This window comes from Cupressus sempervirens, chromosome 2 (genome assembly GCF_028749045.1).
Source record: "Cupressus sempervirens isolate cs-2001-9-10 chromosome 2, ASM2874904v1, whole genome shotgun sequence".
Taxonomy (NCBI): domain Eukaryota; kingdom Viridiplantae; phylum Streptophyta; class Pinopsida; order Cupressales; family Cupressaceae; genus Cupressus; species Cupressus sempervirens.
The window spans coordinates 477,718,192-477,742,322 of NC_143119.1; the positions used below are offsets into that span (position 1 = coordinate 477,718,192).

At 35.9% G+C, this 24,131-nt stretch overlaps 1 protein-coding gene across 4 annotated transcripts in view; it reads right to left on the reverse strand.

Moving 5' to 3' along the window:
• LOC149573106 (Transducin family protein / WD-40 repeat family protein) overlaps positions 1-24,131 on the reverse strand; it is a 258,800-nt gene that overhangs the window by 126,796 nt on the left and 107,873 nt on the right. For all 4 annotated transcript variants that reach the window (XM_089814285.1, XM_089814284.1, XM_089814286.1 and 1 more), the window contains exons 10-12: positions 9,264-9,339; positions 8,884-9,066; positions 8,477-8,637 (exon numbers count right to left, since the gene is read on the reverse strand). In XM_089814285.1, the coding sequence (XP_089670411.1) occupies positions 8,477-8,637; positions 8,884-9,066; positions 9,264-9,339 (420 nt within the window). The remainder of the gene's footprint in view (positions 1-8,476; positions 8,638-8,883; positions 9,067-9,263; positions 9,340-24,131) is intronic.

The following is a 24,131-nucleotide window of genomic DNA, read 5'->3' on the forward strand; positions in this document are numbered from 1 at the left end:
ATGGTGGTATAAACTCTCCGGCACTTCATCAAAGACTATGTAATGTATGAAGATATTCATAGCCAGTTTGAAAATGACTTAAAGGTAGATAGTTTGAATAAGCTCCAGAGGGAAGGCTTCACAAAACAGTTAGTTTCGTACTCAAGCCTCATAACAAAACAACCAACACAAAAAAGAACCTGAAAACGGGTTAATTTGGTGTATCTTAGTCCCTTAGACTGCTGGGTATCATGGACATCATTGAAATTCCTGCATTCATTAATTTAATATATATAACCTTCATCTACATTACAAGAAGCTAGATTGGCAGGAGACACTTACAGCAATTCACCTTGACAAAATCAATCCAAATACAAATTGTATTGTTGATAATATCAAGCACATTCTTAAAGAAGATAAGATTGTTATTTTGGAGAGAGGCAGAAAAATGAGCAGCAGGTGTAGCATCGAATGACGAAATGGAAGGAAAGGCGTCGCTAGGGACTTCAAATATACATTATATAACTAATTTGAGGGTGATATTCTTCATAAAGAGAAATCATTACCATCCAGTTTGAAGGTATCCCATAGAGCCTCTTCGAAGCTTTGGTTGCAAAAAAAATTGTAGATTATGAATAAGGGTCTGCAATTTTCTTGTATATTGATATATCATATATGTTACAAAATTATAATGTGGATTCATTTATTGATCATAAATGAAGCAAAACTAGTTATGAGTTCTTTCATTTTTTTATCTATAAATAAAGTATATTAATTTATGAGCTCTCAAATTCTGTTTTACGCGACTTTTTCTAATATTATGTTACAGATTTAAGTGTTTTTCAATTGCTGACTTTTGTTAACTCCCACATCCATCTTTTGAGCCATGTTGCCAACCTTGAACCCATTGAAACCATGTAGGCTACAACAACTATCTCTCTACTTTACTTGTCGTTGTTACAACACATTTCACGTTAGAACCAAAATAAAATTGTCAAATCAGTCCCATCCGAAGTTGTAGAGAAGATTCTTTCTTACTTTCCTTTAGGTCGGCCTTTCAGACATAGGATGGAATTTATAAACCCTCAACCCTCTTTCAGAAACAGGCTTCTTAACACCTAGATGAGTCTCTTGTCCACTATGATTGAGAACAACCACTAAGCCTTCTAGTACAAGCCCAAATTAAGGATGTCCATAGGAATGATATCACTAAACCACCTAGTTTCGGAACTTGAGACTATGGAGGATTAATAACCCCAGGCAATTAGGTAATACACCTAAACCATCAATATAAACCTAAAAAACTGCATCATATGTTTTCAAAACATTTGAATCTATGGACTTAAACATTATATTCCCCCGATAAGAGGACCAATGACTCCTTGTTTTAGGAAAACTAGTACTCAAATTGTACATAATAACCAATAGCCGCAAACAGTTTTCCTTGTCTCATATATAATACCTGTGTTTTGCACCTTCTTTGGTGTTCAAGTTTTCTAGCAAAGTTAGCCTATCAACAAGTTTCCTGTAGGCTAATGCAGTGCATAGAGAGCCATCCAGGACTCTTGTGGCCCTTTTCAGAATTTTGAAAGACATTTCACAAACTCTGAGCCAGTTCCTAATTTTTAGGAGTATTCCTATTTTATAGGAGTCTCAGAGATGGTCTGTCAGGCATCAGGAGCCATTCCAAATGGTCTGAGACAGCTTCCTAATTTTTAGGAAAGGTCCTTATTTTTTAGGAGGCTGTCAGTCCAACTGTTACCCGAAGCTAGAAGAGCTGAGTAGGAGGCTTTATGAGCTATTTTGGATGTTTACAAGGATAACCTCTATTTTTCAGGAGATTGTCAGCTGGCCTGCTTCATTGAAACATCTGTTCGAGACCCATAGCAGCGTCCGTCTTCAATTTGTGGTTCAGGTGGTAGTTTTAAAAATTAATGGAATAATTATAGTAATGGCTTTAATAATATGATTAAATTAATAAAGAAATTATTCAATGAAGTTACTTTATACTATTTTAATAAACTAACAAATAAGTGGGCCGCCATGGGTAATGACACCTAGGAAGGCTTAACAAAGGTGTTCTTAAAACAACTTAAATAAAATAAAGGGGGCTTTGTTTATAAAGTGACAAGAAGAATAAATAAATGAAGTATTTTATTCATGAAATACTTTAATTAGTGTCTAAAAAAGCAACAGGGTGGTACGGCCCTCTTAGGAGGAATAAGTGGTGTTTAAAAGATGAAACTAAAAATTAAGAGAGGTCTTGAAGTTAGTGCCAATTGGGGAGGATAATAAAACAAGAAAGTGGAGGTATTTTATTAATTAAAAAAACTACGCAAACCCTAAAATGGTACATCCAAGTTGGTGAAGAGATAAAAAGTAAATTGCTGATTCCGTTCTAGATATTCAAAGGTTTGTTTTAAGCATTAGCTTTTCCTGGTTTGGAGCTTTTGAGCAAGGGTTTTAACAGAACGGTTGTGGAGACGAAATCCTCTACAATTTCGGAAACCTACAGAAGTGCAATACCTCCCATGGATTTCAGTTTTAGTTTAATTCAGAAAATTGGTGTTCAGAATTCACTTTCAGATTTGCTTCAAGGTTTTGGCAGAAACATATTATTAAAATCATGAGGGTAGATCTGAACATATTTGGCACAAAACATCAGCATCACTAGCATATTGAACCAGTCATACCTCCTTGGCATACAGTTAGCTGGACATGGGGTTTCTAGGAAGAATCACACTTCTACAGCAGAGATTGTGTAACTAGGATTTAGCAGACCATTCCAATTCAGCAGATCATAATTTTCCAGTAAAATGTGTGATTGGACCTGCTGGGCAATATTAAGCATTTGGAAGAAATTAGTCATTTTTGCTATTGAGAAAAAATATCTGCAACTTCATTTTAGAACTATCTCTTCTGCCTGTGGCTATAATGGTATGTTTGTTTCATCGACTTAACTAAGACTGGAGACAGGGTTTGTAATTACTTGGAGTTAATGGTTTGAATCTTTCATTTATAGTTTTTTTGTAATCATTTGCTTTCTTGAATTCATATTGCGAAACACACCAAAAAAAAAAGTCAAAGCCATATGCCAAAACTCAAAAAGTCAGAATATCTTCAAAAACCAACAAAAACTCAGAAATTATGCGGAAAAGCACAACAAATCAGAATTTTGGCATTTCCAGACTGGTAGTGGTTATTACATCATATTTCTAAGGACTCATGAATGTTACCTTTTGTTTATGAATGCTAATGGGGTGGACCTTTATGAGCTCAACAATTCTCTACACCTAAAGCAACATAAAAATAAGCGTACCTCATAGATTCTAATTTTTATTTCTTCTTCAGACTATTGTTTTCTAGCTCTTTATAAATACTAACCACATTGAGACGATATGTAATGTCTCTTGCTTAGTCAGTTCAATCTTCAGTAAAGGTTGGCCTATAACCACAGGTTCTTATAGGTCAGGAGAATGGCTAGGAGGATCCAACTAGGGTTTGTGGAGAGCTTAGAAGGTAGCTTTATAAGCGGTTTTGAACAGTTTGAGGTAATCCCATACTTTTTAGGAGAGGTTCCCATTTTTAAGGATTGACTAGGAGTTAACTAGGTAATCAAGTTCGAGGTGAAGGTCTACCTGCCTAAGTGTAACGAAGCCTGAAGTGTAGGGGAATCAAGCTCATTCTCGTTCGTTGGCCAGAATGGAATACAGAATCCTGTTGGAGAATTGGAAGGCTCTTGGATTTCCGATCTGTGCTTTTCGGAACCAACAGAATGGTGACTCTACTGGGGAGAGTTGTTCACAATATATATTGTGAAATTACCCAGAATTTTCAGATTTCACGGATCAGAATCAGACAACAATTATATAAGTTTGTTTTGAAGTGTATTCTGCTGGAAGTGGGAACCTAGAAGATCAGCAATCAATACATTCCTTGAAAGAGGTGGCAACTCTATTCAATAAGATCTTTCTTGGTAACTCTACTGACAGAGAGAACTTAGAAGAAAATGGTATATAGCTTTTTCAAATGTATTGATCATTTCAAAGAAAGCTTTTTATTCCGAATGGCATCAGGCCATTGGATTTCAGCAATTTTGATTATGAACCTTGCAAGTTATCCCCAAAACTTTCATAGCTTGGACCAAAGTTCCATGGAGAATGGCATGAATCAGCACTTCAGCATTTGGATGTATTTTATACATTTGTAGAAGATTATGAAATTTGTGCAGAAGATCAAGTGATGAAACTATTTGTCAAGACATTGAAAGACAATGCGAGACAAGCATATGAATCATTACCTACACAATGTATCTCATCTTGGAAGGATTTTGAACAATGGTTCTTATATGAATTTCATGATGCAAGTGAGGAGGATAACATGTGTTGTGAACTAGATGAAGCCCAAAGCTGCAGTATGGAAAATCTTGACATGTCTCCACTTGATGGCTTTTTCAGTTTGGAGAGATTTCAAGGGGAGTCTTCGGCGCATTTGTCCATGAGAATGATGAAACAAGGTTCAAAGTGTTACATTACCAAAATCAGGTGTTTGATAGAGGAAAGAATCAATGTTCATTTTTGGGGGGCCCGGCAATTGCACCGTGCATCATGTTAAGCGTGGATACTCAGTCTGCTCCTCCAGAAATTGCTGGAATCTCAGTATGCCCACAAGGAGCATATGTTCCCAACAAGAGCCATTGATGGAGCCCTAATTTGGGCAAATTAGAGCTTCCATTCGAGTGTTATCTCCCATTATTTTTCTAAAAATTGCCTAGGTTTTGCAAGTTGGTGATACACTTATTCAGTTATATCAACACTTTATTACTGAACTTGAAACAAAGATATTGATCCTACAGGCCTCCATTTGAAATGTACTATATATATATAGAAGAAATTTGTGTGATTCTAAGAAAATAAGAAAATATGATGTGTACGAATGATATATCATTCAAACCTATGAACCATATGATATAAACAGTCAAAGCCAAAAGATGATATGGAATTACAGGACAGAGATGGCAGTGATAATAATGAAATAAAGCAACCGGACCAAAGAAGCAAGTCACAACAACCATCAAGAGTCCCTCAAAAGATTGCTACATGCTTGAACTAGGGAGAGTTAGAAATGTAGTGGTGGCTGTATGGCCACAGTCCTAAGCAATTGCTCGTGTTATTTCATGCATAGCAGATAGACTCAAGATGATAACCATGGGAGACATACAAACAATCAATCCACTAAAGAAACACAAACATCGAATGCCATTCTCAAAGCCTTTGATTATAGAGGAGAAATTGAGCAGAAAAAAATTATTTCAATCAATGGGATTGGAAGACGTCAAGCCTGTAATTGATCTCTGTCAGAGATTTGCACAGTAAATAGGAAATAGATTTCACAGCAGGGTGGCAGATTATCCCAATTAAGACCTGTACCGAACGCAGGCATCCAAATTAGGCAAGGAGGAGGGGAAATACAACACTGTGAACCTCTGCAAAAAAATTATGTGAACAGTAATGATTGACAATTGACAACTCCAAGCACCTGCAGCGATAATATACTGACCCGATAAAATAAAGAAAACGAATACTAAGACTTGAAAGGTTGCAAAACAAGGATGTTGTCAGATGTTTTTGCGATAAGATTAATGTTTCTCACACCCAGGAATCAACGGAACTGAGTAATGATATAAGTCAAAATATCAATCAAAAAAATTATGGATAATAAAATATCATCAGCCGGCAGGTGATACTGGTCACACAAACTGTGACAAAGAAGGGAAGCATCGATGGAACAAAGTCAAAGTTTCAAAATGCCTGATTTCCTGTTGATAAATTCTGCCCCGTGTGAAAATGAACAAATAGTAGACGATCTCAGGTTGTCAAGCAGCTACCACGGTCAGCAAACATACGAAAATACATCACTACAGGGAGCACAGAAGACACATAATCTCCTACTTATCAACAATAATCTATTCAGACCAAATATTAATCGCCCAGATATGATATTTATTAAGATTGATAAAGGAGAAGTAAGCAATGGTTTAGTTAAAGAAAAGAAAATCACTAAATGGAAAGGTGCCAATATAATTTAAAGTATATAATGTTGAAGGGGCGTGACTTTTAATTTGAAAAGTCATATCTTACAAAGAATGAGATATAAATGAAACTTATTTCATTTTGGTGGAGAGACAAAACAAAATGGGAAAGACATATACTCGAAAAGCAGAAACAAAAAGAAATATTCATATATCTATTTGTATGGAGGGATGGGTAAGAAAGATGACTTTGTAATTAAAATTTATTTATTATATTTTAATGATAAATAAGAGCCTTTTTTCTTTTTAAAAGGCATAGAGATTTAAACTGCAGTTGATTCGTCCTTTATAATCATCTTTAAATTCCGTGAACAATTTAAATGTCGATTAAGTGGACAGGCTCATTTATAGCATTTTAAACTCGATCATCATAGATATAGTGAAATATTGAATTGTTTCCGAATCTATGTCTAGTTTGTTTCCCTACCTTAGGGGTTAAAGTGCAATCTGGACTAGTTTAAAACTGCGTATATATACTTGATCCGTCGAGTCTTGATTATTAAATTGTTTATAGTTTAAGTGCATAGAACTTTGTAAAATTGTACGTGATAATCTTCATTGTAGTTGACTCTATTGCCCAAATAAGCAAATGCACTAGTCTTTTAAAATCATTGAATTGTAGTTATTGGATCTATATTGGAAGACAGAAATATATAATTCCTTCTAGCAAACATCAAATCAATTATTGACAACATTATACAAAACATTTAATCTCTTCAAACATTCAGCATTCAACCATTTTAAGCCCTCGGCATTCAATTTCATTTTGGTCGAGTTTAAGGACCTTACCAACAAGAGAACTCTTAAAGTTTAAATTCGCTCTATAAAAACCTTGAACAAGGTGATCAGGTTTGAGCTAAAGGTCTACCTACCTAGGTGTAGAGAAGCCTGAAGCGCAAGGGAATCAAGGTCATTCTCGTTCCTTAGCCAGAACTGATTGCGGAATCCTATTGGAGAATTGACAAGCTCTTGGATTTCTGATCTGTGGTTTTAGGAACCAACAGGAACAACTAAGTTGTGAAGTCAACAAAGTAACATGAGAAAACATTATTTCACTATAATGAGATTAATTTCAGAATTCTTTCACATGGCAGCTCTTGCCACGTGTTTTTTGATGACAAAATCCCTCGGAGAATTGTGAATTGGACAAAAACCCAGCTTACAATTATGAGGAATCCATACAGGGTTTCCATTTGTCCTATAGTGGAAAATTTAAAGGCAGATTTCACAGCTTTTCATACAGCAACGAGGTTTCTAGGGTGGGTGATTCTGATTGGAATTATTTCATAAACAAGGATACCACCTGGAGATCGATTGGGCATTGTCTGATAATGTTTTGGCATCAGTTTGGTACAGTTTTGTTGAGGGTTTGTGACGATTTCATATATTCATATTACAGGCTTGAAAATCAGAATTTTGCATTATGGATTTCTATTTATTTCCACTTTGAAAGGTACGGGCAGCTTGAAGGTCGAATCGTGCCACTTTGGAAGAGGGTTTCACTCAATATTGAGGTTGATTTGCTATCATTTGCATAATCAGACACTGTATAAGACTTCAAAGGATTCAATCCATAAAGGGTTTCATCATTTATAATGTATATACCTAGCACTGATCCTAAGGAGGCATTTGTGGCAAGATTTGAAGGTTTGGCACCTCAAATCAGCGATTGCCAGCCATCACATCAGTCAGATAACAGACCTGTCTACCTCGGTTGGAAGCTAATACCATCTCCAATTAAGGCTCAACATCATCGACAACTAAGGGCAATCATTCTGGGTATAGCGTGCATGTTTTGTGCAATGTGAATCCAAATCTTTAATTTGGATTAAGTTTGTAACTTCTGTAATCATCTAAAACTTTCATATCAGATCCATTATAACTTGTAATCAGACTTGGTTTCTATCAATAAAGACATAACTGGATGTGGTATTCTTGCTATGCATTTATGCAGTCATTTATTTATTATTTGTATGCATTTTTAATGAATTGGCATTTAGAAAATCCCAAACAAACATCAGAAAATATACATACAAATCACAACTGAAACATTTTTCATGGAAAGTGTTCGACAAAATGTCAAACAATCAAAAGTGAAAATTTTATGTCAGATTTGAGTCGCGATATTTCAAGATAGTCTCACTCGAATCAGGGCAGTTACCATACAAACTTCAGCTTCAAGGCAATGAAATCAATCTGCTTAAATTTCCAATATATAATTTGCAACTCTTAGCACTTTTCCTAACAAACATTCCATTGCCGTCAAACCTATGCACTATAAAGTAGCTACCAAGTTTGCCAGTTTGTGCTAGGATGACATTCAGAATAGCAGTTTAAATATTGATAAAAAAAATTCAGATGTTATTCAAAGTAAAGGTTTAACTGCATCAAAATAAATGTACGTACGTATTAACCTCAAGGAGACGAAAGCTACTATCTGCCCCAGCAAGACAGAGTAAAAGTGGCTCTTTCTTGTCAAAACGCAATGGAAACCAATCAAGCTCCAGCACCAGAATTCCTGCAAATTGTGGTTGCAAAATGGCATTCGCCAATGGATCTTGTGTATCCTGAATCAAAAAATTGAAACATCAATTCCTATCAGTAATATGAAGGTTTGTTAGAACTGAATACCACAGTAATAAGTCAGAATATTTGCTTCTATAGGTAACAGGTGATTTAAAAAAGACACCGCTTTGATACTAACCAGTACAGAAAAATGACCAAAATATTTTCCAGAAATTCTTAATGTAAAATTTCTCACTATCTAAATTTCATAAAAATTGATTATTTTCATAAACATTTTAGGTTCTTACTAAATCATATATTGAAAATGTATTGTCATTAAAAAGGACAGCTACACGTCCTCTACTCTGGTCCCCGACTACAACTGGAGCGAACTTGATCCTGCGAATTCCTCCCCTGTGAGTGTTAAATGATGATGATTGTCCACTAATTACATCCCACCAACGTATATTTCCTAACCGGTTGCCCATCACCTGAAAACACAGTACCACAGATACAACAAAATATGTGTGCATCTCATAGTTTCTAGTAGCAATGATACCAGTATGAAAGGGACATGAACATATTTCTAATTACAGCATAAACAAAACTGAACCACAGACGACTTCGAATAGGTAAATTGTGGACAACTATAGCTCAACTGAACAAACAAGAGGTTGAGTAAGTATACCACATGAGGCAAACGATAAGCCATTGCTGTCACCAGTGCATCTGGTGAGACAAATGAAGATGTGGGCCACTTGGGTCTGCATGGATAACAAACAGAGAATTAGTGTCCTGTGAGAATCAAAGTTATGGAGCAAAACATTTTATAATTTATTTAATTAAAAATTCACTAGATCATGAGAAAGCCATTTTGAAAGTGTTAATTCAATATCGAACTATGAAACCTTTCTTTTCTCATTTTTTAGGCTCACAGTTTCAGTAATTTCTGACTGGATTGAAATGGATCTTGCAGTTTAGATTGTTAAACATTTATGCGTACACTATGACCTTCTATGATAATGATCCATTCTATGATTTCTATTTTTATCGTTTTTATTTATTTTATAAATGGAATCCACAGGATGTGGACACGATGAAATCCTGACTGGTAAACCACCAAGGTTTAAGTTTTTTTGAATAGCAAAGCCATTTTGAGAGTGTTAATTCAATATCAAACTATGAAACCTTTCTTTTCTCCTTTTCTAGGCTTACAGTTGCAGTATTTTCTGACTGGATTGAAATGGGTCTTGCAGTTTAGATTGTTAAACATTTATACCTACACTATGACCTTCTCTGATAATCATCCATTCTATGCTTTCTATTTTTATCATTTTTATTTATTTTATAAATGAAATCCAGAAGATGTGGATGTTGATGAAATTTTGACTGGTAAACTGTCAAGGCTTAAGCTTTTTTGAAAAGCTCTTAATTTGAAAGTTTACTTATATTAATCTTAGTTACCAGTTTGAGTTCGATTCGAAATACATATTTGAAGTGATTCACCGATACGGCAAAATTTTGGAAAGGGTTTTGAGTTCATTTAGGTTTGTTCGTACAAAAACATGTGAAAATTTTATATATATATATTTATGAAGCCTAGAAGCATAGAGTATCATTAAATCATATGATTTAATCATTTAAACAACAAAAACACCATAGGCATAAACTTTAAACATGTAATCATTGTATCATGAATCAAGATCATACCATCACATATTTTGATTTTCAAGTTCAACACAAAAATTCAAATTCAAAACATTAAAATTAAATCATGATCCATGAATCATAACAGCAAGTTTGAGTATCATTGTTTCAAGTTCAAGTTTCAACTAATCATAATGTATAAAATTTTAATATTCATCATATTCATGTTCATCATCATCATCTTCTTCTTCTTCTTCTCCTTCTGCATTAGTTGACTCAGCAATAGAGCTAAGGCCAATGCAATCAGCACCAACAACAATAGTATGGGCATCAAAATCTTCAAAGTCTTCAATTGTAAGCCGAGAAGCAGAAACATCCAAGTCCACCAACTTTGCATCTACATCCCACCTCTTTGTCACCCCTTCTTTGTATGCATTAGTCTTGTGCGAGAGGAGACGCAAGTTGTAATGCACAAATACCAAGTTCTCTACTCTTTTTTATTGCAACCTATTGTGCTTCACTGAATGGATGAAAGAATATTTGCTCCAATTTCTATCTAAAGCGGATGAACTAGCAATCTATGAAGACATGACATGTAAAAAATTAAAATAAAATTTAAATTATGTATCTTGAATCTTTGAATTTCTAGCAATTTATGTAGAAATCCGCCCGGGTTCACACCAAATTCAATCTGGGCAGCTGAAATTCGCCCAGGTTCAAATTTTTGGACTGTGAGTATGACCCAGCCCCAAGAAAATCAAACCCTGTTCGAACTTGGGCCAAACTGGACCAGTATTTCGAACTAGTTCTAACCCAGGCAGGGTTCTGGGGGCAAAACCACGAACCCAGGTAACTAAGATATTAATAAGTGCCTCTCATAATTACTTGCATCAGTTTTCTCCATGAACATCCCTAAGGGCCTGAAAGTACTCTGCTAGTCAATAGGATAGAGGATGCATGTTGTAAGAATGGTCATTCAAATTGTCAAAAAGAAGAAAGCTATATTTTGCAGTACAGATGAAGCTGGATTACACAATTCTGTGAGGTTAGATGAAGGAAGCTACCTCAAAGAATTTATAATGCATGACAACTAAACAAGAGCCACGAATAAGAATTTCTCAAACAAAAAACTTATGAGGGGTCACAATTCTATGACTTCGGAAAAGCAAAATAAGCTCCAAGTGCACTTAAAGAAAAAACTAGAATCAAAAGAAACAGAATGTTAAGAAATTTCTGACAATATCTCAGCCAGATGCAAAGCATAGAATTAAGAAAGTGAAGTTTACGAGAGATCAGAAGAACCCCTAAGGTGATAAGTACATGAAACCAAACGGGGATAACAAGCAACATTAAACAAATGACTAATGCTAAATTTGAGTTATGCAAATTAAACATATGTTACTGATAGCCAAATTTTCAGAATTAACACATAGCAGGACAGATGTAAAGCGGCTTATAACTACAAGTGAATTGGACATTTTGGACTGTAAGCATTCCAGTTACTAAGACATTCATTTCCATCCGAGTAAAAAGTACAGCATAGTTGGCATTACAGAAACTTTCAAATTTATTTAATTGTTGAAGATATTAAGATAATATCTTATACTTTCTATAATAGTCAACTACTTGTCTGTAGTCCGTCTTTCAGTCTAGATAGGAATGTTTCCTATCCCGTCTCTTTTTTCTTCAGTCCAGATAGGAATGTTTCCTATCCTGTCTCTAGTTTTGTTTCTAATTCCGTCTTCAGTCTACGTTGTTTCTTTTAGAAACAACGTCCTTGTAATTCTTTATAAGGAACACATTTGTTCCTCTGTTTATCAATCAATCATCCGAAAATCCATTAATCTACCAATTCTTGAATCTTGTAACATGGTATCAGAGCCTAGTTCTTGAACTTTTTGAAAAATTTACAATTGCATTCGAAATTATTTGCTCAAATTTTTCGAAATCCAGCTAGGTCTCTTTTCTGAAAATTGTGGGAAGATTTTTTTGTTTTTGCAAAATCTGCAAATTGAGGGAAATCGTGGACGATTTCATCTGCAACTCGCAATTTTCTTTTTCCTACTCATGTTTTTTGAACTCGCGTTTGTGGCTGAGGAGCTCACTTTTTTTTTGTGCTAAAAAAAAAAAAATGACGGGTTTTCTGATTTCGGCTCAGTGAGAGATGGCTTGCGTGTTCAAGTCCACGGTTTTTCAAGGGCAAAAGAAAAACCGAGACCCTCTGCCAATGAAAGACGGGAGCAATAATTTTTTTTTTTTTTTTAAAAAAACGTATAGTTTTTTTTTGCAGACGGTTTTCTGCATTCGGCTCTGCAAACTCACGCCATTTTTTGGTGTTTGTTCAGCACACTCTAGCCCCATTCGTCCATGCACATCAATCCTTGAAGAAAAATCTGACATTTTTTATCAAGAAATCTGAAGTTTTTTCAAGCTTTTTTCAGCTAGGGCCGTTTTTTTCGAAACCCTAATTTTCGGGGTCGAAAAAATATTTTGTTTGCAAATTCTTGCTGGGTTTTTCAAGAGCTCAACTAGGTTGTCGTCCATTTTTTCTAGGTGCCTCGATTTTTGTGCCTCAATTTTCGAGCCAGCAGATCCAGAAAACGACAGCAAATTCCTTCTGGGTTTTTCGAGCTCTCTTCTGGGTCATTCTCTGATTCTTCTGGGTCTTCTGTATTTTTGCCTCGAAGAATGTGCATTCACAGATTTTCACAATTTTTCATTGAAAAATGTGCCATGGCATCTTTGACAAATATTTTGCTCGAACATAATTCCAAATTCAATGGTCGCAATTATGGAACTTGGATGCAGCGTATCATCGCAATCTTCGAATATCACAATACCGCTCAACTTGTTCTGGGTGTTACGCAACGTCCGACTTCTCCGGGTCCTGATCAAGATACATGGGATCTGAAGAATCGAGAGACAGTAATGCTTCTCAAACTATCCGTAGCTGATGACCAGCTTTCTCAGATTCCATCCGGCAAGACAACTACCGAAATCTGGACACATCTAAAAGGTCTTCATGAGACTTCCGACAAGAGCAGAGCCTTCTTTCTGAAAAACACTCTGTTTTCTATTGTCATGGATGAGCGCACCTCGCTCCAGGCACACCTGAATCAGATTCAGGAAATCCATGATCAATTACTTGCCATCGGTCGCAAGATGGAGGAAGAGGATATTGTGGTAATCACTCTTCGGAGTTTACCAAAATCCTATGAGCATTTTATCGAGACTCTCAACATCACATCTACTGGTGTTGATCTAAAGTTCACTGATCTCTGCACCCTGCTGCTTCGGCAAGATCGGTGGAAACAATAGTTTGGTAGCAACTCCAGTTCCACCTCCACTGAGCAAGCCTTTGCTGCAAAATCCTTTCAACGGAACATTGGCAACCATCAGTCTTCTCAACCTTCCCAGCATCAACCTTCTACTCAATCCTTGGATGGCTCTACGAAGCAAAATGTACAGTGTAATTACTGTCACAAGTTCGGCCATATGAAATTCGAGTGCTGGAAATGTTTGGCTGCCCAAGCAAGGCAAAATGCTTCCCAACCAACAGCACAAGTTGTCGAGCTTCCTGATCAAGGCGAAGCTGCATTTTTCGCCTTCTGAATCTGTTTTCGTTTTTATGGGTTTGTTGATTTTCTCCTCAAAAATGATTTCAAGTTGTCTGTAATACGCAAGGTTGTGTGAGATTCTGGGTTTGTTGATTTTCTCCTCAAAAATCATTTCAAGTTGTCTGTAATACGCAAGGTTGTGTGAGATTTTGGGTTTTACCGTTTTTTCCACAAAAACGAAGTTTTGTAAATGCAACCTATTTTGAGTCATAGCACTCTTCTGGCAAAGCTTCTTGGTTTCAACATTCTGTAGATCCAGGGAGGGTCTCAATTATCCCAGAATGTTCCGACATTCGTACGTTGACCATTAAGGGAGGGTATTAAGATAATATCTTATACTTTCTATAATAGTCAACTACTTGTCTGTAGTCTGTCTTTCAGTCTAGATAGAAATGTTTCCTATCCCGTCTCTTTTTTCTTCAGTCCAAATAGGAATGTTTCCTATCCTGTCTCTAGTTTTGTTTCTAATTCCGTCTTCAGTCTACGTTGTTTCTTTTAGAAACAACGTCCTTGTAATTCTTTATAAGGAACACATTTGTTCCTCTGTTTATCAATCAATCATCCAAAAATCCATTAATCTACCAATTCTTGAATCTTGTAACAGAAGAGCATAATAGGAAAAGATACAAAACTGAGAGTAGCAATCATTATACGGATATGTATAAGTAATCATCCGTATTTTGAATCAACCATGCAGTGCTTCTAGATGTGAGTGCAATTGGTCCACGTTCAAGCATATCGACTCGAAGAGGCATAATAGGTCCTCTATGGAGAGGTTGAATGATCTCGTCATTGTTCATTGCAGCATCCATGTTAGGACAACACGGATTTTGGACACTAACTTCTCTCCAATCACGCTAGCAAAGATCGATCCAAAGTCTAAGTGGCTTATTGAATCTAATCATGTCTTGACTGAGGAGGACCACCATGAGGGGGTTGACCAAGAAGACATAGAGGCTAAAGTTGTGGCTATGGAAACAAACAAGGATAGAGCATGATATGGCACGAGCACAACTGAAGTTGATCATTGTGGCACCTCACAACCAAAGACTATGGCTACTCAATCGTCCAGGACCTACCTTAGATGTTTTTGTAGGATGCAAATGGACTACTTTGAGGCTAAGGTTGAGGCTAAGCTAGAGCCTCTAACCCATTGACATGCTTTTTGTTTACAATTACACATATGTTTGAGAACATTTCATGTCATCGATTCTATATACATTTGACAACATTTACAAATCTATAGATTGATGTTTTCTACTTCCTTCAACTACAATTTACATTTGTATGTATGTGATGGATGTGTGTTTATATATGTGATCAAATTAGCTTCTATTTGATAATGTTATAGTGTCATCAAGCTTTATTCAATAATGGGTGCATGAAAAAAGTTTGAAATTGTTAAAAATCTCTAAATTTAAAGGATTTTTTTTAATTTTGCCAAGTCATTGCTAAGTCACAAGTCAAGTCAGCTTTGCTGAATCCGAGTCTAGGAAATTGTGTTCAAACATAACTCCATCTTGAGTATCATAGTTGGATGGCTGCTTGTAGGTGATAGTATCACTCCAAGAAGGGCATGTGTTAGGCATCTCATCACTATTTGATGTCAATTGATGGAGTACAATGTCATTCAACAGTTTTCGGGATCAGTGCAAGGAAACCTCCACACTCCTCTACCTCCACTTTTCTTCTACAAACACCACCTTTCTCTAATCAAATCAACAATGAAAGGTACTTTTCTTAAGGTAACCAAACCTCCAAAATGACTGAATGTTTACATTTATCCTTTCTCCAAACACATGGCACATGGTGAAATGTCATTTTCTGGATTTGATTAGAAATATTACACCTGAACTATAGGAATTTTTGTCAAACAGTTGCCCAATAATCAAACTCTTAAGTAAAATCACCATTGTTAGGCCATTGTACTGATTGCTTCTGGGTAATGGAATTTCGTGTAGGAATCTATTATGAACTTAATCGATTATTGTCCAGTTCCTCTTAACCGCTATACATTCAATCCGGAAATTTGATGCTAAGCAATGCAATTACACCCGACTGGAATGGAAAGGTACTCACGCTGGAAACTATACCTCTGTCGAGAAATGATTGTTCTTTCTTTTAACCATCCAAACTTAAAACACCCATACTGACCTGTGCATGTTACTTTTTTGAAAGTCTTCAAATACCAAAATCCTCCTTGCCACTAAACTCCCAATTCTTAAAGCTCTTAATGCATCAATCTGGAATCATAACTCTAAAGTGCAATTGGTGAGATGCTAGGTTTGTGTCTAGTCTCACTCTTTTCCTTAAGGGGTTTCGTCCTTGGGAAATACCCAGTCACATTTAAGCAACCTTTAGGATTTGTAAAAATAACATATATTCGTTGGTGACAATCCCAATGTAAAAGCTTTCTTTTATAACCTCGAAGTGTGGGGAGAAACAAACCTCTTAGCAATGTGGGATAAAATACTATTTCGTCTTTTAGTCACTTGGGTCTTTTTGTCCTGAAGTGACTTTAAACAATAAAGTACTTTATACTTCAACTCAATAAAATAAAGTGACTTTAACCTTAGGATTTTCCATTTAAAAATCTCCTCAACTGAAACAAAAACTCCTGTGACTGGCTGGCATCCTAAATCACATGTTGTTAGCCTATCCGGATGGAAGATAGATCAACTAGGCGCCATTAATGCTAGTGCAGAGAAGGGGGCATTACACATGGGGAAGGATAGATGGTACAATTGGGATGGGAGCGATTACACATTTGCAACTATCCAGTTGCCCACTCATCCATATTGTTACCCCAACAACAATCCTCTCACACCCAATGGTTGTTGACATGGATTAGAAACATTATCACCAATAGAATAGGCCAACAGTCATTGTCTTCAATAGTTGAACACTCTGCCAACCCATAAAATTATTTGCTGCCCAGAGTGATCCCACATGAGCATACAAGATGTAGCTAGGCGTACTCAATTGAACACCAATAAGAGGAAAACAATTGCATTGAAGATCTTATACCCTCATCTCCTTTAGAATGTTGAGTTGACAAAAATTGACTTGCAAAAAGCATATGAATGGAAAGTCAACTCCATGGTGTCATTCCAGAACATCACCAAGACATCATCAAACCCAAAATCCAACCATTTTTGTTGTCAACATCTATGGCATTCAAATATCATTGAAAGAGAAATAAATTACTTAAAACAAATGAACCTTACTAGTAGATTACTTTCAAATGACTTGCAACATAATACTTATTCAGCTACAATAATGTTAACAGTTTTCTCCTTTGCTGCAAGAGTATAAATAGCAATATGTCTATTTGAATCATCCAAATGACCACGTTTTTCTTGCAAGCACACTTCTAACATGTGCCCAATTATGAAGTCAAACCCAACCCAAACATCCTAAACAATTTTCAGATCATGCCTCTCTAACGAGAAGTTTTGGTCGTCAAGAGCCTTAGAAGTTAATACACAATAAAATGAGGAAACCTTTTACCCTCATTTTCACAAGACATCCACTTTACAAATTTTAGAAACTATTTTTTCTCACTAAGCAAACATGTTTTTCATTCTCCACCTATACTTTCCTCACCTTCTTAATAAGTATGCCTTCTTCCTCCAACTCTACCATATCTTTAAGTTCAAAATCATACAATGAATGAAAAATTAAAACATCTAGCTCTCGATCTAGCATAGAAGGCCCGAACAAGTGTAATTGAATGACATTGATGATTAAACAAGCCCTAATAAAGCGTACATGACACAAGTCTTAAATCCTTCAAAATATCTCAATTTCTTGGGTTTTACAAGTTGTCAAGTCTTGTAGAGTCCCGAGTCAAGTAACACTTACCCAGTCTATACATAGCCTGAGTCTTGTCTGTATGATCTTAGATGAGTATCGTGCCCACAATGCAATTGTAGCAAACTCAAAGCATGCACAACTAACAACAAGGATGTTGTCCTACAAAAAAGCTCCTTCCAAGTTTGCATCTAGACAAGACTAGCATTTGTTTCATGCATGAATGGTAACAACCATATTTACACTGCCTTGCGAAACGGGGGGACGGCAAAACGGGGGGACAAGTTTCCAAGATGGGGTGACAAAGGGGCCTTGATTTGGGGATGGCAGGGGGACGGCAACGAGGAACGGCAATGGGGGACGAGGGTGTGGCGGGGGAGCAGGGGTCTATATACTATACATATGGTACTTGAAATGCTAGTTATGAAAATTTGTACGACAATTATATGATATAACTTGATATAATCATTTAAAGATGTAAAAAAACAATAAACTTAAACAATAAAGAATTAAAATTGAACATTGCATTGAAGTTTTGAACTGGAACATCATGATTCATCATCAAATGACAAACAAAAAATGAACATTGACATTGAACATCAGCAAATATTAGTCTATATATCTACATTCTACTATCTAGAAGTAATCAATGATCATATGAGTCATGACTCATGAATCATGACATAAAGATGATAACAATAAGTATCATGTGCCATAAATCATGATATCAAAATAAGTATATATTATTATAATGCAAACAAAAACTACAAGTCTCCACGCACCCACAATAAAGGAGAGTCCATCGCGTCCCCCTGCAATAAAGGAGACTATATCACGTCCCCCCACAATAAAGGAGACTTTGTCGCATCTCCCCGCACCCACACACAGGAGGTCTCGTCTCTGGCAGAGGTGGCGCTCTAATTGGCGCCGCCCGAAACGTCGAGATGTCGTCCCCCCGTCTCGGGGACGTCCTCGTGGCCATTTTTCTTTTTTTTTTGGGGGGGGGGGGTTGAGGGGGGATGCGTCCTCGTGTTACACTGGTAACAACACTTTCTGCTCCTCCTTTCACCCAACACAAATATTTATATACTAATTTAAACTAACATACTTAGGCAAAGTCATCTTGATGGAACAATGACCTCAAGAGGAAGTTGGCCCAAGAAACCAATATAGTTAAATTATTTAATAGTTACCTTATTAATTATTTTATTTGTTTACCAATTGAAAAAAGATTATTTAATTTTATATATAAAATAAACACTAACAAAAGAAGGGAGCCAACAATCCTAATTGGGGATGTTACATGCTAAAACCATGGTTGCTCTCACTCTGATCTCTAAAGTCTGCAAAAATTTCACTATAACCAAATCATTCATTCTCTCTTGTCTTCTCTCACTATTCTTCTCCTTCCCTTCTCAAGTGAGTCAAGTGATGGCACTAATAGAAAAAGAAAACAAAAGAGTATATCAGTTAACACAAGGCCATTATTTGAAATTTTGAATCTAACTTGTAGATTCAATTAAAAGGGGAAGACATGAAATCTTTATCCTTCTCCTTCCATGAGAATAATCATTGATGTTCGATCATGTTTTAGCACCTTCTTTTTCATGTTGCATTCACATCACTAAATTAGATCTCCTTTCATTTCATTTTGTAATGACCCCTAGTGAGTTGTCTATGAAAAAATCTATTATAATTTGAAATACACAATTAAATCAATAAATAATCTATTTATGAATTGAGAAATTCATGCTGTTTTGATTATAGTTCTGATTTAGAAAGAATGTTGAGATACAGTAGGTTGCTTTGAAACCAAACTCAACAGCCTTGTAATGTACCATTTTTCATATGCTGGAAAATAAAGATTAATTCTAGAGATAAATCTATCCTTCATAACAAAATGACATAAGGCACTTATATTAGTTACTTCATTTAGAAAGAAAACGAACAACACAAGAATATGTAAACAACAGTTAAGAAACAATGATTTTCCTAATTACATAAAAAGAAACTAATATAACTTTCATAACCACATCTACCATAATCATTTGATACTATGATGAACATAACTATATAAATATACAGTTCAAGGAATAACATGAAAATAAGATGAGGGAACATACACAAATTCAAGAATCATACAAGTGTCGATATTTGTTAATGTGTTGTGCAAGACTCGGAATCTGGTGAAGAGGAAAAGCATTGGCATAGGCTTAACCTCCCAATTGCGGACCTTAACTTATCCCCACACAATCTCTTACAAGAAAGGCACTCCCTACCCTGGGGTTAGGCTTGGGGCACCATGGTCCCACCATCCGAGCATCCCGGTATTAAAGTGGCGGCTAAGCAACGAACAAGGCAATGGATATCCTCCATCAACCTCCCCTTTATCAGCTGGCACCCAAACCTCCAGTCATCAAATGTGGCAAGCATGCCTCTAACCTACTTTGGCCAAGGATTTAGATGGGCAATGTATGAGCCCGATCACCCATTGCTCAACTTGAGTATTGGAACATATATATATTTGGACAATCATGAGCTAACCTTGCATATGCAGTTTTTGAATTGTTCATTTGTTCTCATTCTGACATTTTAAGTTATTCTTGCAAGGATACTTCTCCTCCTCACCCATTCATGCTTGACCTTCCTGGTCTAAGGTGTATAATGGGAGGTCTCAATGTATACAATGCATTTCAGTATACGATACACATTTTGGCTGTGACTATTAGAAATCAGAATAATAAAAGCTGGTTGGGACTGTACAGTTTGTATGATTTCCATCACCCAATGCACACAAAATAAAAATATGAAAGGAAATAAAATAGCTTCATGCTCTCTAAGTCATTATTCAAGGCCTTTAAATAAAACCAGTATTTCTAATCCATGAATCATGGATGCACGACATCAGTATGATCATTCATTAACAACGGTATAACAGAAAAAGGGACGGAATGCATGTAAAAGTGAATCATGGCAATGGTAGCATGACATAATAATTGATATTCATCTTGGGTGATCGCAGCATGTCCCCAAGAGTTTCAATTACAAGCTCGGTTTCTGGACTATGAGCAATAGTTGTAGCTAGTTGCAGTTTGACATGTCGTATGTGCAACAAGAATGATGATATATCAAATGTCATATAACATATATTCTCTGCTAAGATTTCAGAGTCCTTATGAAAAGAGAGAAGTGTGTGTGCATGTGTGTGTGTGAGAGAGAGAGAAAGAGAAAGCACTCTTTGGTAAGGGCATGCTCACATATAACACCACACACTCCCTCCATTTCAAGAAAGGGAGTGGCGTAGCGTAAAACTCCTCAAAAATCTTTAAATGAATTTCAAAAGATCATAGGCGATATGAAGGTGGCAATATCTCAAAGTCATGGAACCGATGAGTGACATATAACTAAACTTACTCAAGGTTGATATATATATATATACACACACAAAATATAATTATATATTGGCATCATGTTATTTGATGTCACCTATAATTGTACATACACCTATGCTGATGTAAATATATACATGTGCATGTGTAATTTGAAATAATGCGGTTCTCTTTTTCCTTTCAACTTATTATTTTATACACACACATGTACGTATATATGGCCATACATGTAAGTGCAATTATAGGTGTTAAAAATACCATGGTGTTAATATATAGATTTAAAAATACTATGGTCATACATTTAATGCGACATATATAGGTGCAATTTCAACTAAAAATACATTTAATGATCCATGGAATACATGTAAGTGCAATTATAGGTGTTAAAAATACCATGGTGCTAATATATCTATATATATATATATATATATATATATATATATATATATATATATATATATATATATATATATATATATATATATATATTCTGACAACAACTTAATAATTGTTTAAATGTTTTCTTGCATTAAGAACTGACTGGGTAGCTCATGATTGTCCAAGGTACTTTATGTGTTGCCTAGCCATTAAATCCTTCATCAAGGTGCTTAGAGCTCATACCTGATACTCTATTAAATGACATTTTTGTTTTGGTGCCCCATCCTTAAATCCCATTTAGCAATGCTTCCCCCCCTTCGTGAACATTTCCACGATAATAACATATTCCTCCATTTAAATCAGGATAGCTAAAAACAACAATAACTCATGAGTGTCACAACGGCTAACCACCATTACCACTAACATTCGTCTTAAAATATAAGCATCCATTTTTAGTTGAAATAGCAATGAACAACTAACAAGTCATTTTTACATGAATCAAAAATGGTTAACCATAACTTCCATTTCACAAGATCATGACATCTAAGAGTTTTAACAAACCATTACACTATAATATTATTTTAAAAGACCAACAATTTGGTATGTAACAGGGCCTTCCTCAAGGTTTCTAGGGATCCAAGCCCTTAAGCCCATCCTGAACATGTCCTCGAGGCATTTTTTGGGGACGTTGATCTTTTCCCATCTCCAAATAACCTGTTGACCAGATTAAACAGGCCTTTCCCGTACTGTATTCCTATTCATCTCTTCTAGTTCAGAATTATAAGGGATTCGAGCATGGTATTAATAAATTAAACTGATGATAGGATAGTCTGATATGCAATTACCTCAGAGTTGCATATAACTGGTGTTATCAACGAAGTGTTTTCCTTGCTGCTATCAATATCTAATTATACAATCCAGTCATGCCAACTCATAATACTGCATGGGTAAGGATCAGCTGTTCCAAACCAAGAAATCTGTTCTTACCTCATGTTTTCATGTGATGTCTACAAAGATCTCAATCGCCTCTCCTTTCATGAGTGGATGGTTATCAACAACTGCTGATTCACATTGTCTCATATATTCTTACTAGATTTTCTATTGATCTTTGACATCAATGCTCATCTTTTTCCAAATCTCCAATATCATGAATGGAGGCTCTGATGTTTGCTAAAAAATAGGGCTCCTGCATCATTCTCCCACCTTTCTCTCTCAGCCCCTCAGCTGTATATAGGAGGAAGCCTCATTGTAATTTTCATCTTTTGGCAATGAAAGAAAATTCTACCTAAAAAACACATTATCTTTCTCAGCTAAAACTGATAAAGGAATTATAACACACTTGTATGCAATTTCAATGTCTGGAAGTTCTCCTATCTGATATCTCCTCATCATTTGCACTTTTTTTTCATGTTCCAGAGACTGCTCCATGAATTGGGATTGCCTTCTGTGTGCAGTATTTATTGCATTGATTTTAGCTTGAGAATTTGCAAGGCTGGAATGTAAAGTTTGTCATTTAGCGTAGTGTCTTTATCAATTACAGTTTCTCTTCCATGTTGAGAGCTGTCTACATTACTGTTGCCTTCAAGTTTTGAACATGCAAACAGCGAACTTCTTACTTGTACATCTCCAGTTATAGAACTCTCTGTCTGTGAAAAGTTATAGTGATTGTAATGGTACATATGTTGCACAGGTGATGTTTTGACTTTGGGCCTTTCCTTTGGTATCAACAGTACCTAAGTCTAACCAAGATGTGTTAATAGTGTACTCATGGAATTCACAGTCAGAAAGTGGAGCATTAAATACAGGATGTTCGAAATCACTTGATCCTTCACAAAGCTTCAGCAAAAATATTAACAGCAATCTCTGACCAGCGGTCTGCAACATCTCCATCAATATATTCATTCACCATCTGAAATAAGCGTGGACAAAGATCGTGAGAAAGCTCTGAATACCTAAAACTTTAAAGTTTACTCTTCACAGCATCTGAATCATCACTGAGGCCTAATAATAAATGATGATGCAGTAACTCATTCTTGTCCATCCCCTTCTCTTTGTATAAGAAAATCAGAATGTTGAAAAATAATTGCCGACAATCACTATCATCATGGTCAGTGAACGCCTCTTATTTTACTCTCAAATCTTGGGTGCTAACAATGGGAGACTCCTCAAAAGTATCATTGTCAGGTGTAAGGGATGCCAACTCATGATACTGCATAGGTAAGGGTCAGCTGTTCCAAACCAAGAAATCTGTCCTTACCTCATGTCTTCATGTGATGTCTACAAAGATCTTAATCGCTTCTCCTTTCATGAGTGGGTGGTTATCAACAACTGCTGATTCACATTGCATCATATATTCTTACTAGATTCTCAATCGAACTTTGACATCAATGGTTATCTTTCTTCAAATCTCTAATATCAAAAATGGAGGCTCTGATGTTTGCCAAAAAACAGGGCTCCATCAAGACCAAAAGGAAATTCCTTCAAGACAATGCAAAATCGCCAGGAACCCAAGATGATCCTGCATCATTCTCCCACCATTCCCTCTCAGCCCCTCAGCTGTATATAGGCAAAGCCTCAATGTAATTTTCATCTTTTGGCAATGAGAGAAAATTTTACTAGTTTGTATATGCACTCTTAAAAAACTTTGTGCTTGGATGTAGATTAAATTGCTTTCAATCAAAGAGGAGACTTGCTTTCAAACTTTGTGTTGAT